The sequence below is a fragment of the Indicator indicator genome, chromosome 10 (genome assembly GCF_027791375.1).
Source record: "Indicator indicator isolate 239-I01 chromosome 10, UM_Iind_1.1, whole genome shotgun sequence".
NCBI classification, from domain to species: domain Eukaryota; kingdom Metazoa; phylum Chordata; class Aves; order Piciformes; family Indicatoridae; genus Indicator; species Indicator indicator.
The window spans coordinates 18,899,209-18,921,054 of NC_072019.1; the positions used below are offsets into that span (position 1 = coordinate 18,899,209).

Here is a 21,846-nt window from a genome sequence, read left to right on the forward strand (position 1 = left end):
TACTGGGAAGGGATGACTTTGTCTATCTCTCTGCTGTCCTGAGTGCACAGAAAGGGTTTCACAAAAGCACCCCAGCTCCAGGCTTCCTGGGATGCCTAGGAAATGCTGTTTTCAGTGGGGCAAGTCAGTCCCAGCAACATGGGCCAAAGGCCCTTTCCTGGCTACCATCCCAATACCTCTGCTTCCCTGGCACTCACCAACTCCCTTCTCCAGCACAGCTACTGCATCTTGCTCTCCCAATACCTCCACCCTTTCAGTACAACCCGACCAGGTTCTCCTGGGACATGGCTGTTGCAGCACTACCAGGTTAAAGGAGACTAATTCTCACCCTGGGCAAAGGAGGAAACTCCCTCGACAGCCCTCGGGATGACATACTGCAGGGACACAATGTTCTCTGATGCAATGAAAGGGACACAGGCCAGGCAAGAGCATGCTGTGAAAAAGGGGATCAGAAGACTCCTGGGTATCCAGTTTCAAGCTACCCAGCTAGGACCTGTGGATGTCCCATACAGGGATGCTGAGCAGCCCAGGGATGGCTACACGCTGCTGCCTCTCTTTAGATAGGCTGCTCAGCAGCTGTCTTTCATCACCTATTGCCCCTTTCTTTCAGAAGAAGTTGGTTCTCCCTAAAACACAGCTTGGAGACCCAAAATCTTCCATCCAAAAGCAAACTCATTCCAAGTGAGGAATGACAGACACAACTCTGACTTTCCATAAGCCAGCCTCTAGGCTGAGGGTTGATACAAGGGTTCAGCTAGGAGTCCTACCACACACATGGCCACAAAGCTCCAGAGGGGCTAAAGGTATCCACATGCTGTCCCCACTCAAGCCAGGCAGTGAGATATACCCAGCATTACCTACCAGGGACTTTGCTGGAGAGTGACAGCAGACCCACACCTGTGGTGGGAAGGGGCATCAGACACAGAAGGGGATGCTGAGGACTGAGCATGTAGGACTGAGATCTGGAGGTGCAGAGACAGGGGAGGTGTTACACATCATCCTCCTAACTCCCAGTGGCATATGCCAGCCAAAACCAGGCTGCTCACACCTGAACAGCAACAGCAGGAGGAAGCAACCTCACCACAGGCACACAATCCACAAAATCCAACTTAAGGTGCCACCTCCACCACAACCCATCCCTTCCCCAGGACAGAGATCACTGTGATACTAAAGCAGCTGTTGGATGCTCTTCCTTCCTCACCAGAGGTGAGGATGTGAGGACGTGAGGCTCCTGACACAGCAATTCCCAGGACCCTCTTCCCAGCCCCTTCCCAGCAACACTGAGCCTGTCAAATACCTTATGGCAATTAATTTTACCTTATTCTGCATGTACACAAAAATAGAGCAATTCTATATTTATAGAGATTTATAGCCGGTTCCGTGCTGGAGGAGTTACTGAGCGAGGCCGGGAGCCGTGGGCGGTCCAGGCTCCCGAGCAGCCGGCTGCTTCTCATTCGGCATTTCCAACATAGAAAATTAAAGGCATTCGTCTCCGTCTTGGTTTCTTAAATAGATAAGGGGGGAATGAATGGACAGTATGTACAGAGGGGCAGGGGCAGGGCCCGAGCGCCTGCTGCCCCCAGCCTCGCGCCCGCCGCCCGGGGTCAGTGAGGCCGGCTGCTGGACTCTGAGGGCTGCCGCTGGCGGGGAGGAGTGTAGCCATTCAGGTAGCCGTTGCTCTGGCGTTTGCTGAGTCCTCCGTTGAGAATGTCCTGGATGTGCTGCACTATCAGGTTTATGGCCACTGTGAGCGAAAAGCAGGGAAAGACACGGGGGAGAGATCGCATTAGCATCACTGCAAATAAAACAGAGGCAAGCCAGAGACGATCACTCTGCTCTCTCCCCTGCTCCCAACCCCTTCTATCATGTGGTGGGGAACTGCAGCCTTCCAGGGAGAAGCTGCACCAGTGGGACTTCATCCCAATGCTCAGTTGAGCCCAGCACTCAAGTATGATCAAGGTGACTCCAACCAGGTGTAGACCCAGCTGTCCCAGTTGCACATCTGGCCTTGCAGAAGCACATTTCCTTTTGTGTGGGGTGAACCAGGAGTTTGCTGGGAGGCACTGCACATAGAAGGCTTCCCGAGCTTGATTAGAGGAGCACAAACTCCCGGTCACTCCAGAAAAGAGCAAAAGGGAGAGGCTCATAGAAACATAGAATGGTTTGGGTTGAAGGTACCTTAAAAGATCATCTAGATCCAAAACGGGCAGGGAATCCTCACACTAGACCAGGTTGTCTCAAGGTCCCATCCAACCTGGCCTGGAACACTTCGAGGCTTGAAGCCTCAACAGCTTCTCTGGGCAACCTGTTCCACTGCCTCACAACCCTAATGGGGAAGAATTTATCCTCAAAGTCTAATCTAAATCGAGCTTCTTCCAGTTTGAAGACATTACCCCTTGCCCTGTAACATCTGAGCACCTGTGCAGTAATAACACTATTTTGGGAGACGGTGGCCCAAGTCATCAAGGTGGCAGGTCCTGCTACCTCCTACTTTACTCTGCTGTAATAGCAACAGCCCAGAGACGGCTGTGAGGATGTAATGGCAGGGTCTGGGTCCACTCACCTTCATTATCTGCTCCTCTGGGAATGATCACGTCAGCATACTTCTTGGTCTGGGAGGAGAGAGAGCATTGTGTTATGGGGAAAGTGGAGAGCCACCAGGCTGGGGCACTGTCCCTGCTTCCTGGGGCAATCCTTTTCCTCCCCTTGCCAAACCCAGACCCACTTGGAGGTATGTCATTGCTGATAATATGTTTTGGATGCTCTTATTTGCTTTCTGCTTTGTGTTTTGAGGGCCATGCTGTGTGCCTTGACTCCACTGCCATGAGCTCATACAGATTCTAGTAAGAGGTACCCTACCAAAACCTGAAATTAAAAGCTTCATAATCACAAGACTCCAGCAGCTGATGCTTTTGGGAACAATCTCCCCCATGAATCCAGTCAGACTTGCCACAAGTGGAAGAGTTGGCAAGCCTGGGCTCTGTGGACATGCAAGGCACAGCAATATGATCTGCCTGGGATGTGAGGAGAATTTTCTACCAGCACTGCTTGCCAAAAAGGTCAGATTTGGGACAGTAGTCCTGACCTATTTTCACCTGCAGGTGCCAGTCGCAGTTTCCTGCCCTGTTTGTGTCAGCTTTTACCGATAATCAGCTTCCTGACAGCCAAGCTCTACCTCCAGTAAACAAGCCAGGCATCTAACACCTCAAGGTGCTGCCAGCCATATCAAAAATCACCTGGTGCTGGACCATTTCAGTACTGGACCACCTGGCCCAGAACTGGTTTGGGAGTCAATTAACAGCAACTGTAGGTGCTGAACCTGGCTCCATGCAATTGCTCTGCAGCTGAGCCCACCACCAGGTTGGAAGTAGGACCAGGCCACAGCAAAGCTGGTGGGTAGGGGCAAAGAAGTTTTTTTCTACCCTCCTGGTTTCACATTTCACCCTCCTACAGACTCTTCAACAGAAGAGACTGATGCAGCATGTCCTGCTTTGCAAACCTGTGGATTTACCTTGCTGGGGTCTTGCAAGGAGGGAAGCCACTGAGCTGGACCTGCCTCCCAGGAAAAGCTTTTCAGACATTGGGCCCTGGTGCCCAGAACCACAACTCAGTGAGGCAGAGAAAAGGGTATTTGCCTAGGAGCCAGGGAAAGATCTTGCAGCAAAGAAAGAATCAGCCCCTCTTACAGGAAATGGCAGAGCTGGCCAAATAGACAGGCACAGAGATGTTCTTGAGACTGGAGGCACAGGTTCAATTCCTGCCTGTGGTGCTGGCCAGCAGTTCCCAGGCTGCAGGTCTCTTGTTGGATCAGTTCCTCCAGAATAAGAAAGAATTCCTCATGTAACTGCCACATCTGTTTGGAAAGCCTGAGAACCAAGGCACAGGTTTCTCTCCATGACAGCCACGAAAGGTGTGCAATGGCTGCTCCTGCAGACATGCTATTCCAACTGCAAGTTCTGCAGGAGTACAGTGCTTTCCTGTGTGCAAAGTCACTGTCTGCTAGGAAACCTTGCCTTGGTCATCAGCTTCCTAAGCAGCTTCTTTTCTCCAGGCAGATCTTGCAGGCCTGTCCCTGAGCAAGGTGTCTGCTGTACACCTTGGCCTCTCACCAGCCAGGAAATGCAAGCTGCAAGGTCACAGCAAGCTCCTGCAGCACAGAGCCCTCCCAAGCATCCAGACAGCAAGAAGCCAGCAGCACTGCAGGACAGCCCAAAACAGGAGGTAGACACAAGGGACACTGTCTAGGGGTAAGGATCTCCCCTTCCGCAGCTAGATGCAACCAAAGATCTTCCCTCCCAGACTGGCATCTGCTGAGCTGCCTGATGTTGGTTTGTCATACCCTGTGCAGGGAGGGGTTTCTCTTGCCATATCAACCTTCCAGAAGGGGATGGTGATCTCACCAGAATGGCAGGGCCTGTATAAATAGTCTTCACCTCACTGTGCCCTGGCCAGCACTGACACCCCCACCCCCATATTTATACCAGAGCCTTCAGACAGGGAGCAAGGTGGGATAGGCTGACTGAGCAATGGGGAACAAAATACTTGTCTGAGGAGCTGGGCAGGGTATGAAGCAGTCTCCCATTGGAGTTGCTCCCCTTACTTACTGGCAAACAGAACTCCTCGAAGGCAGGCTTGACAAAGGTGATGTACTGAGACAAGATCTGCTCGAGGTCCCTGCCTCGCTCACTGATGTCTCGTAGCACTGCAGGGAAGATGTAAGGCACAGTTGGGAGCTGACAAAGGAATCGCTCCATCCCCCTTCCCTTCAGCACAGCCCTTGGCCAGCCACCCAGGTATTTTGTCTGAGGTCTCAGTTCCTGGAAGCTGCTGCCCACATGTCCAAGCACACCCTAGCCCAGCTACACACTTTTAACCCACTTCCACGCCTTCCCAGGAGCCAAAGGCTGGCTGGCCTGACCAAGGGCTTTTCTTGGCCTCCTTCCCTTCCCATCTCTGCAAGCCCATTCCAGCTGTAACCAGTGTCACCAGTTCTCTCAGCCAACCCTGTGCAGAGACACCCAAAGAATAGAAAAGCAGTGGTGTTCACGATACACACACCAAGGTGCAGTTTAACTCAATCTGCAGGGGTGAGGAGAGTAAAACCCACCTACCTACCCGGGAGGTGGCCAACTCTGCCAAGCTCCTTGTGCTGTCCCCAGCTGAGTGGGATGGGAAGATGGAGCAAGACCCCACAACCAGGGGCCGAGGGGTTTCTTGGAGATCAGCTCAGCAGGAAGCCAGGAGACAGGAGAGCAAGCTGGCCTCCTGCTTGTTCTGCTCTTTGGCCCTTACACCCTGTTTGCACGTTGTATTTGGGCCATTGCCATCCCCAGGCTGAAGCCACTTCAGCGTGGGCAAGTGCCTCAGTTCAACAGCAACTCAATCCTTGAGCAGGAGCCAAACCAGCCCTGTGGCTGAGCAGATGGCTCTTGGCTCTCCCCAAGGGGCTAGCTGGCTTCTCCCCAGCATGCTAGCGCCTGGCACTGGGTTTGGAATAAACCTTCTCCATGTGCCAAGCACAGCCAAGCCATGGCACTGCCAGCCTGTGTGACCTGCTCAGCAGCCATTGCTCATGTGCTTTCAGGGCCAGCACAGTGCTCTTCTCCCAGTGCTGGTTTGACATCATCCCCGTGGCTCTGTTTGCCCTCAGCCAGCAGCTGCACAGCATGCCCTTTCACAGCCCCATGCAGGGGAGGTGATGGAGGAAAAAAAAGGGCTGGCAGCAGGACATGTGCCAGCTCCCTGCCTGCTCAAGGAATGGCTCAGCCCAGCTCAGGCTGCTCCTTGCCTTCTCCAGGGAGCAGGAGTAAGCCCCAGCTCAAACAATACAGGAAAAAAAAAGGCAAAAAAAATAGAAAGACTTTTGTTTCCCAGGTTCCACACCCTGTTTGCTGGCAGCTCTGGGACAGAGAAGGAGCAGAGCAAGGGTGCACTTACAGCACAGCCAGTCTGAGATGGTGTACGGGAGACCCATCATCTACACAGGGCAAATGCCCAGGCTGCAGGGGCTGGTCCTGACAGAGCAAAGCTCTCCTGTTCACTCCCAGGGCAGACCGCAGCAGAGCGATCACCCCCTACACAAACACCAGTCAAGCATCCACTGCATTGTACCTGGTCCCACAACAACAGGACCCAACAAAGCAGGCTAAGACCACACAATCTATCTGGAGGTTCCAGGACAATCCAAGGTCCCAAGGATGAGTTGGAACCTGTCCAGAGCATGCAGAGATCACTGAAATCAGGCCCCAAACATGCATGTGATACCTGACTTGGTCTTTGTTCTATGGTCAAGGAAAGGGCAGTGAAGTACCTCAGCCAGTATCAGCTTTGCATGGATCAGACCGTTTGAGGTACCTCACAGACCTCACCCCTTGCACTCGGGTAGCAGCATTTTTCATAGGAGAGGTGCTGAGATGGGGACTGTGTGAGTTGCGCATACTGAACCCCAGCACTACTGATTCACTGAGCTGTCAGCGACATTTCCAGGAACCTCATCTCCCACTGCTGTCCAGCTGAAAAGTCCATTGCTGCAACTCTTCAGGACTTCTGGGAGAGCAAGATGACTCAGGACCACGTTGTAATGCAAGATCTTGACTTTTGCTACAAGCTCCCTCCAGCTATGTTCCAGGGATGTGACTATACCCCTTCAGCACCTCACACACGCTCTTCTTTCCCAGAAATGCCAGGGAAACATACAGTTAACAGATCTGCTGCTGCAGAGGTCCTGCCAACTGCCCATAGCAAACCAGAAAGGAGACTGCCAAATGGTCGGTTCGTTGTCTGGAAGCCAATGAGTCACCCTAACTAGGAGAGACCAGCACCTCTACCAGCCCAGCACATCTACCAGCCAAGCCGCCCCTTTGCAAGACTTTTAGCGACTGATGATGGGTAGGAGAAATAGCCCAGGAACGGCCTGGGACCAGGTAGCTTAGGACCCTATCAAACAGCTGCAGCACAACAGGGTTTTAGCTCTGTTTTGTGGTCAGCAGCTGTATGATCTTAGTTCTTAGTCAATGGGATCTCAACTACTTCTCAAGCCCTGGGCTCACAGTTCTGTACCAAGTCTCAAGTGACCAAAACACACACTCCAGAGTATGACCAGGGTGTGGACACAGTCATGTGGCACTGAAAATGCATGAGGAAGCACTTTACCTTCAGAGAACCTCATCCAGGGCACTGCCAAAAACCTGTGCTACCCCATGGCTGGGTGTGAACCCAAGCTTCTCCACAGCAGAGTCTGCTTAAGGAATAAGACTCACATTGCAGGATCTCACAAATGCCTATCTGTGACCTGCTAATGCTTCTCCTTGTGGTGACTGTGCTGTCACCTCCCTGGATGAGTCATGCAAGAACAGTGGGCAGGGTCAAGAAGGATGTGTAAAGAAGAGCTTTTAATTAGCACCGATGACTTCCCAGCAGCAGAGGAGGCTGTGTAGCTGTCTGGCAGCAGGAAGGCAGGCAAGACCAGTTCCACTGCAGGGTGGAACAATTCCATGCACAAGCAGTCCCAGGCTGAAGCACTGAGATGCACTCCTGTCATCACAGCACAGAAGTCCGGACAGAATTTCTCCTCTAAGTCATCTTCCGCATCCCTACATGCCCTGTGGAGGCTGTTGGAGCTAAGCAGGGGTAGGCAGAACTAAATTTTGCTCCCAAAGTCCCCAAATGCTTTCTTAGTCATCCAGGAGACCAGTGCTATATTGGTGACCCTACTCCTAAAGGCTGCTCTGAAATGAGTATCACCTCAAGCCTTGAAGACCCTGCAGAGCTGAAGTCCCTCTTATGTCAACTGGCAACCCACAGCCAAGCCAGCTGGACACGGGGAATACTAGGCAGGGATATTCTGGTTTCTAGGGCTTTGCCCCAGAGCCATTACTCCAGTGCCAAGTACCACAAAGAGGCTCCATGTGCTGGCTGTGCTTGCCTATCTGCATCATCCATGATGGACACCCTCACACCCAAATGTTATCTTCAAGGCATCCCCATACCCTAGGTCTTGAGCAGACCCATCAGACATCACCTTTTAATTGAACTCTCAAGATGTTTTGCCTTGTTCATTGTGCCTTTACCTGCTAGTACAAGCTGACCAGCAGTAGCTGCCATTCAGCTGATGGCACCAGGCAGGTGCCACAGGGCCATGTGAGGACACAGCATGCTCAGTAGTCACACTGCTGCATGCATCAAAGGAGGAATCCCAGACAAAGCAGCAAAAACCGCACTGAATCCTAAGAGACACAGAGCAAGGTGCTCTCTGCTGCCGTAAGCTCCCCTGTGTGACTGCACAGGGGATGAAAACCTTCCTGTCCCTGCTAGCAGCAGCACAGATTTGTGCCAGTTCCATTTCTGCTATGGTCACTGTCACCTGCCTCTGTGACCAGCCGCCCAGACTGGCTAAGTGACGCTTCTGTCCCTGCTGCATGAGGCATGCTTGGGCCTCACCTCTGCGGGACAGCCGGGTGTCTGCATCCGTGTCCACAAAGAGCTTCATGCGGAACAGATCCCGCACCTCCTGGCTGTAGAAGGCCAGGATGCCTTCAAAGAGCACCACATCAGCAGGGTAGACAGTCACCGTCTCCTCTTTCCTAGCAGAGGAAAGAAGAGTCAAAACATGCTAGTGGCAGGAAGCAAGCCAAAAAAAGGAGGTGCTGGGGAACAGCGGTGCTCCCAGGCACTGCTCCAACCCTGGGACATCCCTGTGGCACCAGAAGGGTGACCAAGAAGAGGGTAGACCTACCCTACTGTGGTGAAGGGAATCCATGACATATGTACGCTTCCTAGAAGGACAAATGGCAGAGCAGGAAGCAGACTAGCCCTTCTGCCCAAGCCTCAACCAGCTGCTGCTTGCAAGTGTTCTATGTGCCAAGCTGTAAAGCCCAGAAAGCCTATGCATGGGGCGTGACCCCTGTGATTCTGCAAGGGCCAGCTCTGCTTGCCTGGGAGCCAGGCAGCACCTCCCTGGCAACACAGTGCTTTTGTGAGAAATGGAGCAGGGTCACATCCAAGACTAACACAGGCATGCAAAACCAGGCTGAACACATGCAACCTAAGAGTTATAGGAGCAGGAACTGTTGTTCTCCTCCTTTCCTTGCAGTGCCAGGCTGTTTGAGCCTGGAATACTTGTTAAAGCTGCAAACACAGAGTTTATGGGGAGGGGAAGTGTGGATGAGAGGGGACTGTAACCCCCCCTCCACTCTGACACTTGTATGTTGCTGCATGCCACTGCCTGGCTGTGCAGCTTTCCTGACCCTCAGACTGTGCCTCTATCTGCCATGGATCCTCTAAGCAAGGGGTTTGGAGTAGTCAGGATGGAAACGGTTGGCACGTTAGGCATCTAAGAGCGGGCACAAGCAAAGAGGCAGGCAGTCTGTGCTGGCAGGGCTGTGTGCTGCGCCGCGGGGCGTTAGCAGAGGCACAGCAGGAGCAGCTGTTAGACCTGGAGTGGGAGACAAAGTCATAGACAGGAATCTGGACCGTCTTCCCTTCTGTGATCTCTTTGAGCGTTTTCACGATCAGCTCGTTGTCAAAGGCATCTGAGGAGAGAGCAAACGTTACCTGAGGCAGCTTTGCAACCTCTCCCACCCACCAGATACTGAGCTACTGGCACCCTCCACTGGGGACAGACAGATGCACAGAACGGGGAGGAAATCCCTACACATCTCCATGGCTGTAGCAAGGTCCAGCTCTCCTGGAGCACCCAGGGCTTTGCTGCTTTGCACCAGTCTGGAATCTGGCCCACAGAGATCAATACAGCCCTTGTACGGTGGCACTGACAGTCTGAACTTGGGAAGGCATCTCCTCCAGGGCTCTGGCCCTCAGAGAGACTGGAGCAGTGTTTCAGCCTCAAGTTGCTGGACAGACAGGGCTCTGTTTGCTCAGTGCTCACTGCCTCTAGCCATTGTCCTCATGGGGATGAAGTGACAGTGGCTCTGGAATTTCCCCACCCAGCCTGGAGAACGTTCAAAGAGTCCCTGCTGTACTAACAGGGCATGGCCTCCTCAGTAGAGGGGTTTGCAGAGCAGCTGCACAAGACTGTTCTCTCTTTGGAGGAGGGACACAGAGTTGCTGGCTCCAGTGGACTGTCAGGTCAGATCTACCTGGTCCTAACCCAGTGATAGGTTTTCAAACTGGAGGGTGGTTTTGTTGGGAGGAGTGTCTTGAGAAGCTTGAAGGTTCACAACCTGCCCTTTTTCATCCCAAATACTCCACCCTAGTGGCAGTTTCTTTCCCAAGAGAGACAGAGGTTGTACTGCAGGGCACTCAAGTGGCCACCAGCCACCTTGTCAGGGATGCAACTGGCTCTACAAGAGCTTAACTAAGCTACCCACTCCTGCCCCATACAGATGCTGAGTCCCAGTGTTCATGCAAGTCTCTTTTCTGGCAGACCGAGGGGTCCCGCTCCAGCTCTTGCCTCCCACCACATGACAGAGTCCCAGGGCTGTTCTCCATTCACCTGGGTGGTCAAAATTGAACTGGCCTTTGAGTGCTTTGGATTTCTGCTCTGAGGTGAGGACCCGGTAGAAGCTGTCTTGGCTCACAATCACCACCTGCTTCTGGCGGTAGTCCACCTCATTCTGGCCCAGCAGCTGGACGATCTTGGAGCATACTGAGGACTGCGAAAGGAAAAGCAGAAGAAGCAAGTCAGTGGCAAGGACCATTTGAGCCATGCAAGGAGAATGTCCTCAGGTAACAGCCATTCTTGGGTGCGTGGGGCACTGCATGCTGGACGTCCAGCCACAAGCTTGTGGTCCCCTCAAAGGCACAGCCCAAAGCCACTGAGGGAGGCATCACCATGGGGCCCTTCAGAGTGAAAGCAGCACCAAACTTGCTCCTTACCTCACTTTCCTCTCTCCCTATGGTCTGCCCACAACTCCTATTCTGGGCACAAATGGAAGCAGGAAGCCAGTCAGCTGCTGCCTAGGTTCAGCTGTACTCCCAGTTTCCCCACAGCCAGCTCCAGCCTGCCCAGCAGTTCCCCAGGGAACAGAACTGCACGTGACACCATGTCTGAATCTCCTTCCTGGGAGGTAACCTCAGTGCCTTGGTTCCCCCAGCCCTGGTCCAGCACAGAAACCCTACCACAGCATGGGCTGGGTGGGAAAATCCTCAGAGAGGGACAGCCAGATTGTTTTCATATCCTCAACAAAGTCCAAGATGAAAAGATACCAGGAAGAGGGCCCTGGGACTTTATCAGAGATCTCTGCCACAGCTGCCAGGGCTGGGAGGAGTAGCTGTGAGCATATCCTGGTGCCTCTTGGTACAGCAAGGCTAAGGGCACTGTGGAGCCAGTGTCTGAAGAGCCACGTGGCTCTGACTGCTGGTACAAGATCCCCATGAACACTGCTGGCACAGGGACTGGCACCTCGCACACTGCACAGAGCAGGCTGGGTGCCGATGGCTGCCATCCACTCTGCTGGCACTGCAGCAGGCACTGCCTGGACGGCCAAGGGCCACACCAGACCTCGCCATTGCGACATGAATCAGAGCACAGCTTGGGGGACAAATCCCAAAGACTGCTTCTTTTCTCCTTAGTCATACACGTCCTTGGCCGCTGTGCCACACAACGGTGCTAACTGCATCACTAACTGGCAGCCTGCATGCCTGCCCTGGCCAGCGAGAGCCAAGGTCAGGCTGGTGGGGGAGTGCTCTGCTGCCTGCGGGTGCCCTGCCTGTCAGCCCCACAGCCTGGGGAGGAGCGGGTGCTCCTGGTGCCAAACTGACCTGCTTCAATCACACATACTGCAGATGCCAAGATAAGTCACTCCTGGCCTCAGTTACCACAAGCACTCTCCCCACTGAGTGTTCTTGCTTTGCAAAGGGAGGTTTGCTTGTCCCAGCCTGCCTTCCTCAGCCTGCCCGTGGCTCTTTCCATGATCCCATCTCCCCGCTGGCTCAACCATCTGCTCCATACCCAGCTGGCAACCTCCAGATGCAAAGCTGAAGAAAGCAGTGGTGAGAAGGAACAGGGAGGGGGAATACATGCCTGGCAGAGGAGGTCACCCCAGCAGGCAGAGGGCAAGGCTGTTTGCCTGAGAAGCTGGAAGATCTGACGGCATTCCCATCCCCAGAGACTGTCTCTTTCCCTCCAGGCCGGGCTGACCTGACTTGGCTGTGACCACTGTGCTGTGAGTCAGCCCCAGCCCAGCTGGAGAGCCTCCGCACACAGCCCTGCGGCAGAGTGAACTGGATTGGGCTGCCCGACAGCAGTCTCAGTGGCCCTGGGCACAAGTTCAGGGTCTGGGTCAAAGATGGAGTCTCCCTGAGCACCCCACCTTCTCCTGCCTCTTACAGCTGGCAAGTTGTTGGGGCAGCCCTGCCCTGCAGCAAGCTGCTACCACCCAGAACAAAGCACTGCAAGTCAGTGCAAGTCACTTCAGCTCGAGCAGACACAAAGCCAGAGCCTGTTCTCCGTTTCCTCTTCTTCCCCACAAGCTTCTTAGCCCCATTGCTTTTCTAGCTGTATCCTATAGGTTTCACAAAACCAGGGCATGTACAGTGCCTCTCCTCCACTTTTCCTCCCCACTCACTCTCCTGGATGCTGCCCCCTTGCCATGCTGCCCAGGCAGTGAGGAGACACAGCACAGCAGGGTTCAGCCTTGGCCACTGCTGCCAAGGACACCAAACTTCCCAGGCCCTTTCAATTAAGAATAAAGCACTTTCCAGTGCAGCCAGCCAGATCCCCAGCCTGTAGATCAGCAGGCTCCATATAAATCTGCACCAGAAACTGCTTCTCCCAGCCCACGGGAGGCAGCAGGGCTCCTTTCCATCAGTGAAAGCAACACTAGCTGCACTCACACTCTCCCCTTGGACCTCAGCATGTGGATAGATCACGGAATCATTTGAGGACATCAGACAGTTTCTGCCAGACTTTCTCCTGCCCTACACATGCTAAACTCTGGTCTACTGATCATGGAAAGTAGAGAAGAGAGTCCCATCATCTCTGAAAATCACCCTCATGTTTCATACCCTATGGTACAGAACTTAAGACACTTGATGGTGAGAAAAAAACAAAGAGAAAGTAGCCCTCAGCAGCTGGAGACAAGGCCATGTCCTCCCACTGAGGCCCAAGACAAGGATCAGAGTATATCCTGGCATTATTACCACCCAGCATATTACCACCCATTGCCCTGCAGTGACAAGTGCCTCTTGCCAAAGCATCCAAACAGATGCTACAGATTGCTCCTTTTTCTCTGGTGGACTTTGGAGAGCTATCAGAAGTAGTGGAGAAAGATAACCATAAGGACATCCTGCTCTCAGGACCGAACTCAGGTTCAGCATACTGCATTGCCCAGATGGGTAGGGATGTCATCTCTGGGTTCTGGAGAGAGGCATAGGTGTCACCTTGGTCCTACAGAAGTGCCAGGGCACTGCTCGTACATTGTAACTGCGTAAGTGCAGCAGAATGTAAGGACAACAGAGGACATGGCACGTTCCTCTAACCCAGGGGGTGCAGTTGGCTTGCCTTAGTGGGGCAGCAAGCCTCAACAAGGTCTAAGTGAAGGTTCTTTCCTTCCTAACAACAATTTGTGATGGAAACAAGAATGGTTCCCGAGGGGCATTCCCTGATGCCAGAGTGAATGCCTCCTAGAGCTGAAGAGGCAGTTTTCCCCCTTGGTTGATAAACACCCTACATTAAGGAGGAAGAAAAACCAGGAACTTAGAGGTTACAAATTCCCCTAAGCGATGGGAACAGAAACTCCCAGCCTCGGGAAGTGTCCCTCCAAATGAATGACACATGTTCCCCACTTCAGGCCCCTTCTCCCAAACCAGCACTGCATACATACATCTGACTGATGTTCATGAGAAGTGTGAAAAAGCCAGCAGTTAGGTTCTAGGAGGCCTGCAGGTGCCCAGAAAGACCAAGACCAAAGCAAGACTTTGAAGCATAAACCTGGGGTGCAAGCAGCCTGGATGCACAGTAATCCAGGGGACACATAGTGCTGACACATGCACTCAGCACCCACTTAAAGGGACAACCTGAGTTCAGATTCCTTCCTTTGCCAATTCCTAACTGCTCCTCCAAGGGGAAAAGGCAACAATGGTTTCTTCTTTGAGAAGGGATTGTAGAGGCAAAGAGGATGACAAAGAAGATGGCATGATGCTATAGATGAATCCCAATGCGCAAACCCTCCATGACACATCCCATCTGCAGGGAGAGGCTCCTTGCTTCCACTTGGGCCTTTCTCCAGATCTACATTGTCCATGCACACCTCCCTTTGACCCAAAGTGAACACTGATGGCAATGCAGCTGCAGCGTGCCCCAGCAGTAGGATGCTTTCTCAAGCAAAAGCCTTTCCCTCCTCCAGAGCTTGTTTAAAACTAAATATATACAGGACACAGCAGCCTCTGAGCCTCCATGGTTACCAAGCAGACCTTTCCCATGTTAACCACATGAAACCAAAGCAGGACTTTCCAAGTGTACAGGCTTGGAGCCCCAGCCTCTCTGCCATCATCAATGACTTTCCACACATGGCAGCAAGGGGAACTCAGCTCCAGGTTTGAGCAAAGTGGCTGCAACCTACTGAGCTCCACTCCCCCAGACTTTGCACTGCAACTGCTCCCTGGGAAAGCTCTGCAAACCAACCCACAACCACACACAGACCGTTGAGAGGAAGCTATCTGCACATCACAGATCAAGAAGCAAGCTCAGAGATGTTATTCCTAAACAGAAGCAGCTGCAGCTTCCCTTGTAGGATTCCTCTTCTGAACCAAGCACACAAATAACCACTGTTTAAGGAAAAAAAACCACAGCTTTATTCTGGTGGGAGAAGATGATGTAGGGGGCACCTGGGCAAGAACTGCAGCATATTTTCCCACATGGAAAGAGATGGTGCAAAGAGGGAGACACTCATCAGATGGGTGTTTGGAGTCCTACCCCTGACATTTATTTGAAAGCTATTAATTACATTACATATTTAATTCACATTCACTCATGGCCTAGAGACAGATATTCTTCAGGAATTGAGTAATTCTCCAATATTATTATGCAGATTATCACACAATCCCTCTTGGGTAGCTCTGATCAGCCAGTGAACCAGGACTTCAGATGAGTATTAGAGAGAAAGCTGATGGACAGGGCTACAGTTAACCACCCTCTGAAGGTAACAAGCAGGACCATGGCTGATGCTTTCAGCCTCCGGTTTGCTGCAGCAGAGGGGCAGTTATGAGCACTTCTGCCCCTGGCTGAAGTTCTGTCTTGGGCTAAGAGGACTCCATAAGCCTTGTTGGATGTGCTAAAAACCTCTCACTCAAGAGCAGGCCATCCGTTCCCATGGAGCCTGGCACTGCAGAGGGATGTCTACTCTGAACTGCTCACTTGGCTCCCAACAGAGCAGCAGGGAGGACCTCCCACCCTTCCAAGGTATAGACAAGTCACCTTCCAAAAGTGGTGTATTCCAGAAAAAGTGATTCCAGCCCAGATACCAAAGCTGCCAGTCCCCTCAGAAGCAGATAAAGGAACAAGAGTGTGTGCCAAGAGCAAGACTTACCAGAGGAGATATCTGTTGGAAGGAAGATATCAGTGTGGAAGGAAGAGGCACAGACTCCTGCCATCACTGCAGGATGCTTGTCCTGAGCCAAGATGCTGCTGACCATGAGGAAAGTCCTCAGCAGAGCGATGCCCTTGGCCCACAATAAATGCTATATCCAGCAGCAAGGACAGATTGAAACAGTTCTGCCTGTGCTTCCACCAGAGAGAAGCCCAGAGGTTATGTCTAGGAACACCACTGACATAACCCCCTTTCTGTAGGATCTGGATGTGAGCAGGTTTTGCATGTGCAGGAACCTCACTGGAGTGTCCTCATCACATCCTTGTGGATAAAGCAATCTCTTTTGGGATCTAGCAGGATTTTCCATAAATTCACATCATCAGGGACCACTGGGATTACTGGTTGCATTTCTTTGATGTCCCCTATAGCATGGTTCCCTTTCCAGGCATCACAGGGAACTCAGTTGGGCTCCTGAAATCAGGAGCCCTGGCAATGCTGCTCTTCTCTCCAGTTTACCTCCTGCAGCACACTAGTTACAGATTTTGGTCTTTCCTTCTAAGGTTAATTATAGAGTATTAGGAAGTACTTAGTGGACTGGGGTGACACAGAACAGACATCAAATTGGGAAGGGTCCCAAAACATCTATTAAATATCTGCCTACAACTGCAGAGAGCTAGTTCATGACCCATGCAATCCTTTTCAGTCCTAATGGAGCACATTCGTGTGGCAGCACTGGGACTGGAAACTTGTTATTCTCGTACCAAAAGCCTAGGCCTCCACCCAGAGCTTTCCCATGCAGGTTCTCCATTTCTGCCTTTCCCTTTATGAACCACAGGCCAACCAGTCCAGGACTAGAATAGCCAGGTTTCTATTCACTCCCCCTGGGATGCTGTGCCTGTGATCAGCTGGAGCATAAACATGCACACACAAACAGCCAGGATCTGAGCACAGATTACGTGTGGGGAGGAAAACAAGTGCCCTAACATAATCCCTCCCAAGACACTGATTTTAGACCCAGGGTATTTCTCTCAAGCCCCTGCTGCAAACTCCATAGCCTGGAGCTGGATGAGCCCATGGGACTACGGTAAACTCCATAACGAACTTGCACATAGTCAATCAGAACAGGAAAGAGCTGACCCATCAAAACATCCTGTGTATCAGTCTGATCAGGGGCTGGCACAGAATAATGTTCTACTAGAAAGTTTGATGAGTCTCTAGCACACGTTGACACCAGTGTTTAACGAGTCAGACCTTGTGATTCAGGGCTTCTGCCAGCCACGGAATGAGCGTCACCAGGAAATGGTGCTAAACCCACACAGGACTTCCACAACCTCTGCTAGTCCCCCTCCTGGGGTTCCCTCCTGGGTCACGGCAGGGTCTTCGCTGGGCTTCTCTGCCCGATATCCAGGTAGTGACATGGTGCCTGTGACCCATAGGGTGCTAGGACTGGATCTTAGCTGTTGCTAGTGTAGGAGACTGAGCTCCATGTGGAGAGGCAACTGCCTTATGTGGAGATGTGCTGTAGCTGGGGCCACTGATTCCCTGGGGACCAACATGTTGGCTGTCCCACCCTAGCTGGGTGACACCAGTCCTCTCCAGCCTCCTGGTTAGCTCACTTCCCTAGGCAACCATCTCAGCCCCAGATGGCGTTTTTAGTGTTTAAAGCAAAAGTGCCCAATGGATTAACAGTGAAGAATGCACCTAGCTGAACACACACTGGAATTTCAGTGCCCTGCAGTCTGCAAACTCTCAAGCTGCTTGTTCAAACAGACATTTCCTACTTTATGTGCCACCTCAAGAGCCAAATGATGCAGCCACTGGGCTACATTGGCACTCAGATTCAGCCCTCACTAGTCTGAAGGCAAGACAGCCAACTAAGGTGTTCAGCCCTTTGTAAATCTGTCTTGTGTTACAAGCTCCTATTGGAAGGTGGCAATCAGCACTTCTTGTGGCATGTGGGGACAACCAATTCATGCTTCAGCCCAAGTTCGAAGAGCTCTCCCTACCCCTGCAACCACCCCAGCACCAGATGCTTCTACTGCTCTTGGGAGTGAGCCACCCAGCCCTGCCAACAGAGCTACAAGGTCCCAGGAGCTAAGTTGAAGCGAGGACATGTGAAGAGCATAAGAAGGTAATCCAACACTTTCCAGCTCATCTCAGTAGTTGGTTTGCTGAATTTTCTTCCAGCCTGCAGCCTGGCTGCCTGCCTTGCATGCTGCAGTCCTTGGTAGTCTTCTTGTGGGAGGAAGGGAAGAAGCTGTTAGCAAAAAGACCATGGGTATAAGAAGCACACAAGAACTTCAGCATTTGAAAGCATAAAGGATGAAAAACAATATTACAACCAGCTTTGGGAATCCCTCTGAGAGAGTGAGACAGTTGCAGTCCTCTTCAGCTTTGGCACAGGATGGGGTCTTAATGCCATGTCATCTCCACAGCAGGAGACTGCAGCAAGTTTTGCCCAGGATGCACAGTGCTTGGATTTCAGGGGACAGTAGGAGACATGCTGCCTCCTAGCAAGCTTTTGTGATGAGTCTGCCCCAGCTGGGCCAATCCGAGACAGCCACCATGCAGCTGGCACTGCCCTCAACAGCAGCTGCAGCATCACAGCCTGTCCAGGATCTCTGCAGATCCCTACTTTTACTCTCAGCTCAGTCTAGGTTTCTTTGAAGAGCCAAACCAGGAAAGCACTCAGGTTTCTACCTCCTGTTTGAGCACTGGAAGTTGCTCAAGCCTCTTTTGCTCACTTGGGAACAGCAGTCAGCCTTTGAATTTGATTTCCCACCACTCTGCCTGTAAGAACTACCAGCCAAACACTCCCCAGTGCTCTTCGGGAAAGTTGGCTGCTTTGGATGCCAGCTTTCCCAAGGCACCACACAACACAACAAGTTGTGGCAAGCTACAAACAGGATCCCTTCCTTCCACAGCCTGACTGTGCTGGTACATCAAGAGGGATGGGGAGCAGGCAATTGTGGAGATGCTTTTCCCATCTTAGACTCAAAAGCATCAGTGGGAGGAGCTGGGGGGGGCCTTGGAAGGCAAATGCCCTCCGTTATCTTCAAGCTGGCGTTCTGCCAAAGGGGTGTGTTATGACAACAACTCTCAATTGGTGTGAAGGCCAGTTCGATGGATTTGCTACTTTCCCAGTGGGAAAGGTGCCTGCCTCAATTTCCCTCTAGGAGCATTTTGTTTTCACCCAGAGCCAGCACACCAACCTCTGGGCTGGATTTCAGATAAAGGCAAGCCCTTAGCAGAGCACACCACACCAGCCCCACTACTGCGTTCCCCAAGCAGGCTGCAGCACTCAACATCACCTGGCACAGGGCACTGTCACTGATCAGATGGAGGACACCCCCTCTGTATCCCTGCCTTGCAGCTGCATCAAATGGGAATTTGAGGGTCCATGTGCACAAGCCTTAAGACCTTTCCTCCTGTTACTTCTCCTTGAGTGTTTGTGTTTTTTTGCCAGCATAATCCTTGCAGTCTTTTCCCACAAACTTTGTACTGTTCTGCAGGATTCCCTTCACCAGGCAGCACTGCACAGAGGATTTTAGCAGCCAGCAATCACTAGAAGGGAGGAAATCATAGCTGAGAGACAGGAAAAGTCAGTTAGTACATCTCCCTTGCTAGAAAGAACCATTTCCCTAATTTTTTTTCGCAAGGCAGCCTGCTGCTCCTTGAGCATTTTCCCTTTGAAGTTGAGACCAACTGTGGCACATTGTACTGTAATCACTGCTTCTACCTTGTGGGCCAGAGACACCGCGTTCAGAGACGTTAACAGTTCAGCAGGGCCAGACACGATGTTATTGGGACAGCTAGAGAGAGGCAGACAAACCCAGCATGTTTGAGTCACCAGGAGCTGTACTGCAGGAACAATCCAGCTTTGGTTCCCAGTGGAGGAGACTGCATCCTCTCTCATCATCCCTCCCCTGTTATATCTGGATTTTTCCCCCTTGCAGTAGCAACAGCAGTCCAAGAATCAATAGGGCATTTAGAGAGACATACTTAAAGCAGTTCTGGGCTGAGGCACAGCAGTCGGGTTATGCCATCTTCAAGAGAAAAAGGGTCTCCCTCTAAACAAGAACCAACCCAGATACGAGGTTCTGTCTTCCTCCCATGATAGTCCACATCCAGTTCCCTTTGCAAGAAATATTTCAAAGCCATTGCTCTTCCAAATCTATTCATGCTCTCTTTAAAATGCAGGTAGAATGTCTGTGCTGCCTTGCAAAGGAGGGCTGATGAGCTTTGGATTTGATTTACTGCTCTTAAATAAGATAAGGAAAAAGAAGTAATTTTCTTTTTTTTTTTTGGCCATATGAGGATAGGCATGAACCTAGCTCAGATTAAGTAAATAAAGCAAATCCCACTGTATGAAACAGCTGAAGAGAAAAGCCGTGCTGGAGCTGCCTTGCGCTGCGGTCTGGGTGTAGCAACCCTCCACAGAAAACCCGCATTAACCCCGAGGCCGGAGCTGCTGGTCCCCAGCCACCCCCTGCCCCCAGCCTCCCCGTTGCCAAGGGCCATCCCCTCCCGGGCGCAGCAGGGAGGTCGTTGTGCCGCTGTGAGTCAGCATTTGCTGCGGGATCTCCACTCCTGGCCCCCCAAAGTTGGGGCACCCCCACCCCTCCCCCTGACTGCACGATCGCTACCATTAGAAAAGCCATTAAGCAACCGCATCGCACCCGGCGGGGAAACTGCGAGAGGGTGGCGGGGGACACACGATTCGTTAAAAGCCACGGGAGGAGGGAGGAATTTGCGGGGGTAAAGAAGGTAGTGCCGGCTTCCACGCCCCGCAGACCCCACAGTCCCGGTCGCTGTCCTCCGGCACCCCTCCATCCCGGCGAGGCGGAGGGGAGCAGGGTCCCGTTAAAGGAAAGAGAGGTAATACCTGCACCCACCCCACACCCCCTTCCACGTGTCCCCGGATCTCCCGGGCAGAGGCCTCAGCGGCCACGCTTTCTCCATCGGCTCGTCCTTGCCCGGGCCGCAGCGTGCACCGGCCGGGGCAGCGAGAAAGCGATCCCGCCGGCGCCCGCCGCTGCATACCCCGGCTGGGTTCGGTCCGGTTCAGTTCAGTAAGGCACGGCTCGGCTCGGCTCAGCTCGGCCCGGATCGGCCCGGCGGAGCAGCGCACGTGGCGTGGCGGCCGCTCAGCCCCGCCGCGCTGCCATGTGGCCGCCACCCCCCGCTCCGTCCTCACCCAACCCCACCGGGGCTTCCCCAGCCGCTGGGCCCCCCGCACCTTGCCGCTGGCCGTGCCACCGCTGACCCCGATGAGAAACGGCTCGCCGCCGCTGGGCTGCCCGTGCTCCTCCAGCCGCTGCTCGCTGTCCCCCGCCATCCTCCTCCTCCCCTGCTCGCAGCAGCCGCAGCAGCAGCAGCAGCAGCAGCAGCAGCAGCACCACCACCACCACCACCACCACCACCACCACCACCTCGCCGCCGCCGCCGCCTCCTCCTCCGCCTTCGCTCTCTGTGCGGGGCTGGATTTATCTGATGAGTCAAGGGCCTTCCTCCCCTCCTAGTTCACATCCCCGGCGCTGCGGCTCCCTGCCAGGTGCCTGCTGCAGCTGCACATGCTCCGGCCCAACCTGGCACGGCACTGCACAGCACGGTGGCCACATGGGCCCGCACCTCGCCGCCTCCCCTTCCCCCGCCGCCTCCCAGCTTCTGGGAACAAAGGCGATGCGGCCGCCTGCTGCACCGGCACTCGCGCCCTCCTCCAGCCGGCTTGGTTGGCTCGCATGAATCCTGCTGACCACTCGCCTCCAGTAAGTGCTGGCACTGCACCAGGGTAGGCCCCCCACTACATGTTCCCCACCCGGGCCTTGGTCTTGCAAGCACTTAGGAATCACAGGCTGGTTTGGGTTGGAAAGGACCTTTAAAGGTCATCTAGTCCAACACCCCTGCAGTGATCAGGGACATCTTCAACTAGATCAGTTTGCTCGGAGCCCTGTCCAGCCTGATCTGGAATGCTTCCAGGGATGGCGCATTTACCACCTCTCTGGACAACCTGGGCCAGTGTCTCACCACCTTCTTTCCATCTAGTCTGAATCTCTGTCCATTAATTTAAACCCATCACCCATTGTTCTGTCACAACAGGCTCTGTTTTACAGGCTCTGCTAAAAAGTCTGTCCTCAGCGTTTTTATAAGGCTACCTTTAAGTACTGAAAGGCCACAATAAGGTCACCCTGGAGCCTCCTCCAGACTGAACAATCCCAACTCACAGCCTTTCTTTGTAGGAGAAGTGTGCCAGCCCTCTAATATTTTTTGTGGCTTTCACTAGTGTCACAAAATCAGGAATTAAAAGTGATGCTTACGTCTTTGGCAAAGGGGACCCATGAGCACTCTGGAGGCCAGGATT

General features: G+C 53.0%; 1 protein-coding gene across 1 annotated transcript; it reads right to left on the reverse strand.

Moving 5' to 3' along the window:
- Nucleotides 1-1,604: 1,604 nt before the first annotated feature.
- UCK2 (uridine-cytidine kinase 2) lies at nt 1,605-20,823 on the reverse strand. Its single transcript, XM_054384349.1, has 7 exons — nt 20,725-20,823; nt 10,451-10,610; nt 9,434-9,530; nt 8,440-8,582; nt 4,605-4,702; nt 2,564-2,612; nt 1,605-1,744 (listed from the first exon to the last, which is right to left on the reverse strand). Exons 1-7 carry the CDS (start codon nt 20,821-20,823, stop codon nt 1,605-1,607), a joined length of 786 nt encoding a protein of 261 aa, XP_054240324.1.
- Nucleotides 20,824-21,846: the final 1,023 nt, after the last annotated feature.

Bases quoted from the DNA above. Each gene is read 5' to 3' on its own strand.
- UCK2 (XM_054384349.1), bottom strand. From the start codon at position 20,823: ATGGCGGGGGACAGCGAGCAGCGGCTGGAGGAGCACGGGCAGCCCAGC. The intron at 9,531-10,450 runs GTGAATGGAGAA...CTCTCTCCTCAG, and splicing joins GTTCAATTTTGACCACCCAG to ATGCCTTTGACAACGAGCTG. The intron at 2,613-4,604 runs GTAAGTAAGGGG...CTCTCCTCCCAG, and splicing joins TCGAGGAGTTCTGTTTGCCA to ACCAAGAAGTATGCTGACGT.